This window comes from Oryzias melastigma, linkage group LG3, assembly GCF_002922805.2.
Source record: "Oryzias melastigma strain HK-1 linkage group LG3, ASM292280v2, whole genome shotgun sequence".
In the NCBI taxonomy this organism is placed as follows: domain Eukaryota; kingdom Metazoa; phylum Chordata; class Actinopteri; order Beloniformes; family Adrianichthyidae; genus Oryzias; species Oryzias melastigma.
In genome coordinates, this window is record NC_050514.1 from 17,563,324 (window position 1) to 17,566,384 (window position 3,061).

The 3,061-nt window shown below is 38.1% G+C and overlaps 1 protein-coding gene across 1 annotated transcript in view; it reads left to right on the forward strand.

The window, feature by feature from the left end:
- Window positions 1-239: 239 nt before the first annotated feature.
- btbd10b (BTB (POZ) domain containing 10b) overlaps window positions 240-3,061 on the forward strand; it is a 6,288-nt gene continuing 3,466 nt past the window's right edge. The window contains exons 1-5 of the mRNA XM_036210234.1: window positions 240-385; window positions 907-1,044; window positions 1,789-2,005; window positions 2,232-2,547; window positions 2,730-2,831. Of these exons, the coding sequence (XP_036066127.1) occupies window positions 1,852-2,005; window positions 2,232-2,547; window positions 2,730-2,831 (572 nt within the window). The 5' untranslated portion in view covers window positions 240-385; window positions 907-1,044; window positions 1,789-1,851. The remainder of the gene's footprint in view (window positions 386-906; window positions 1,045-1,788; window positions 2,006-2,231; window positions 2,548-2,729; window positions 2,832-3,061) is intronic.

A 3,061-nucleotide genomic window follows, 5' to 3' on the forward strand; every position in this document is an offset into this window, starting at 1 on the left:
GTCAGTTTAGTCTGTAGAAAAATTAATAATAACAAAAAATTTGGTATTTAGTTTGAACAAAAAGTGTCGAAACAGAAAAGGTGAGGCCTGTGTGCTTTTAAATAACGAAAAAAGGCATCTAGCATTAGTCATTAACTTGACGTGCTTACTCAAATACCGCCAGTAGATGGCGATAGTGAGCTCCCAGATTCAAGCTGCTGCCAAAAATCCACGGGTGGAGGAGGAGCGAAGAAGTAAGTCAAATTTATTTCCTTTTCAGGAAAAGGGAAACAGTTGTCCAGCAGCGGTTGAAAAACATCAAATTTTACCGTGATTTCAGCCGATGTCATTTTGAGAGAATCTGGAGTAATGAAAGGAAGGAACGTCGAGTAACTTTTAGCAAAAGGTAAGATCGTGTGCGTCCTCACGTCAAGCCGTTAACGGTTGTCACATTTGACGTCATCTCGGTAAGTGTTTTGAAAGAAGGATGACTGGTTAGCTAGCGACTGGGATTACATCGAAAAACGTAGCAAATGAGGTATCTATTTCGTATATTTTAATATTTTCCTCCCGTAATGATAAATGGCATCGATGTGTTTATAGCCGAAATATTACAACAAATGTATTGTCCAAACTTTTAAGGAATTGTAGGTTGAAATTCTTTTGTTATACCGCTAGCAAAGCCGGCTAATGTTAGCAAGCTAAGAATGCTAACATATTAATCGAGCCCAATTAAAGCGTTGACTCACATGATTTCTTTTTATGAATGAGAGTGTCGTTCTTATGGCTTTTTATGAAGAAACTTAGTTTGTTTTAGCGTCGTCAAGACACGTGTGGTCCATTACGTTTAATTGAAAGTAGTAAGCGTTCAAACGGGCTAACCAAATAAGGAAATAACTTAGGATTTTTGTTTTTGTTTGCGACCAGGTAATGTGCAGTAAAATATCCAGACCAGACTTTCCCCTTTACGGGTGATGGCAGTACGTCTGCAGACGTTTGAAAGTATCTTGACTGAGACGGAAGTCGAGGACAAAAAGCAACCAGACGAGTTTGCAAGCTTCACAGGTGCGTATGATAGAAAATGTGAGGTTTTTCACTGAGGGAAACCACATTAGAATACCTCTTTGTCTTGAGAGTAATGGGGTTCATGATGATTTGTTAATTATCATAAAAATCAAATAAGGCTAATGATACAACATGTAGATTGTCAAACGTTTGGATGAAAAGAAATGTCAAGTGTTTCTTTAAATCTTTGATTAGAATATGTTTTTATTTATTAGTTTTGCTGTGAGGAACAACAGTTTTATTTTATTTTTAGGTCTCAAATAGTGAAAAGCTATCTTCTGCTAAGGCGAACAGTTGCGCTTGTTTGTAGTTATTTGTATTTAAGCAACCACATGACTTAGTACTCACTGTGATCATCTTCTTTTTTAAAATGCATAATTTAAACACAAGTAATTCTACTAAATATACTTTTGGTTTACTCGTATAATTACAGATTTTTTTTATGTATTTATTTATTTTTATCTGATGTGATTTGAGCAATTTAAATGTCTTTTGTTTGTGCCTCTTAGTGGAACTTTCCAGAATGTGGTTCGTCTTGTCGGTTAGGTTGAGGCAATCATGCTAGTGATTTTCCTGTGCTGCTATATTGAAGGTAGTCTGTATGTTTTATGAATGTCAAAATACAAATATACAAAATAAATCCAGCTGCAGTGGAGTGCAGAAAATTCAAAGCAGTAATAAACATTTTGGTGTATTAAAGTTTCCCAGAGATTGGAGGATAATGAATGAATGGCCTTTGCTCAGGGTTTTGTCTTGAAAAGCAGCCTTTGGAGCACAGTTTCTGCAGTGGAGACGGAACAGAGGAAGATGAGCCTGCATGGTGCCAGTGGAGGGGGCTGTGAGCGCTCACGTGATCGCCGACGTTCCAGTGATCGATCCAGGGATTCTTCACATGAGCGGGAAGGCCAACTCACCCCCTGCATTCGGAACGTCACGTCTCCAACTCGCCAATACAACAGTGGTGAGTGTTATAGTTGTTTAAAATGAATGTCATTGAAGAGTTTGGGAGTTCTTGTAAGTTTTTAAGTGCTACTAAACTGACTGAACCTTACAGATTTAAAATAACTTTTAAGTGTGATCTATTTTATAACATCGTATGAGGTCACAAAGGTTTCTTGTTTAACTTTTGGTTTTGGTTGTAAAGGGAAGCTGTGATTTGTTTCCTGCTTTTACTTGTTTTTGTGTAGAACGTGAACGCGACGGCGGATCATCATCAAGACCAAGCAGTCCAAGGCCTCAGAGGGTCTCCCCCAGTGGCTCCAGCAGCAGTGGGGTGGTGAGCAGTCGCAACAGCAGCTTGTCCAGCACCGAAGGGAATTTAAAAAGCTTGGGGGTTGGAGAAATGGTTTTCGTCTATGAAAATCCTAAGGAGGGTAGCACAAGTATCACTGTTGGAAGCAGAAACATCCGGACCTCAGAGAGAGTCACACTGATTGTGGACAATACACGCTTTGTAGTGGATCCTTCCATCTTCACAGCACAACCCAATACCATGCTGGGCAGGTATGGTCATTTTCTTCTTTGTGCCTCTTTATTTCAGTCATCAAAATCATGATTAAAAAAAATGTTTGTGTCATAAAGTAACAGATCTTAATAGGCAGATGTTCCCAAACTTTTCATTGGTGCAGTGGGTTTTGTTATTCACTTGTCATTCTGTATGGGGGTGTTTTTTTCTGCTTTTCTAGAATGTTTGGATCTGGAAGAGAACATAATTTCACACGGCCCAATGACAAAGGAGAGTACGAGGTGGCTGAAGGCATTAGCTCAACTGTTTTCCGTGCAATTCTGGTCAGTTTCTCTCTTGTTGCATGTATTTTCATGAACTCGTCTTTATCAATAATAATGTATTTAATATATAAAAGATAGCAAATAACTCTATTAACATTCTAAATTTTGAAAAATATTGTTTGTAATAATGTGAGCATGTTGTACAGATTTACCTCATCATTTTATAGTCAGTCACACTTCAAATGTGTTAGAGACCAACTTTAACCACATTTGAGACATTTTGTGGTTT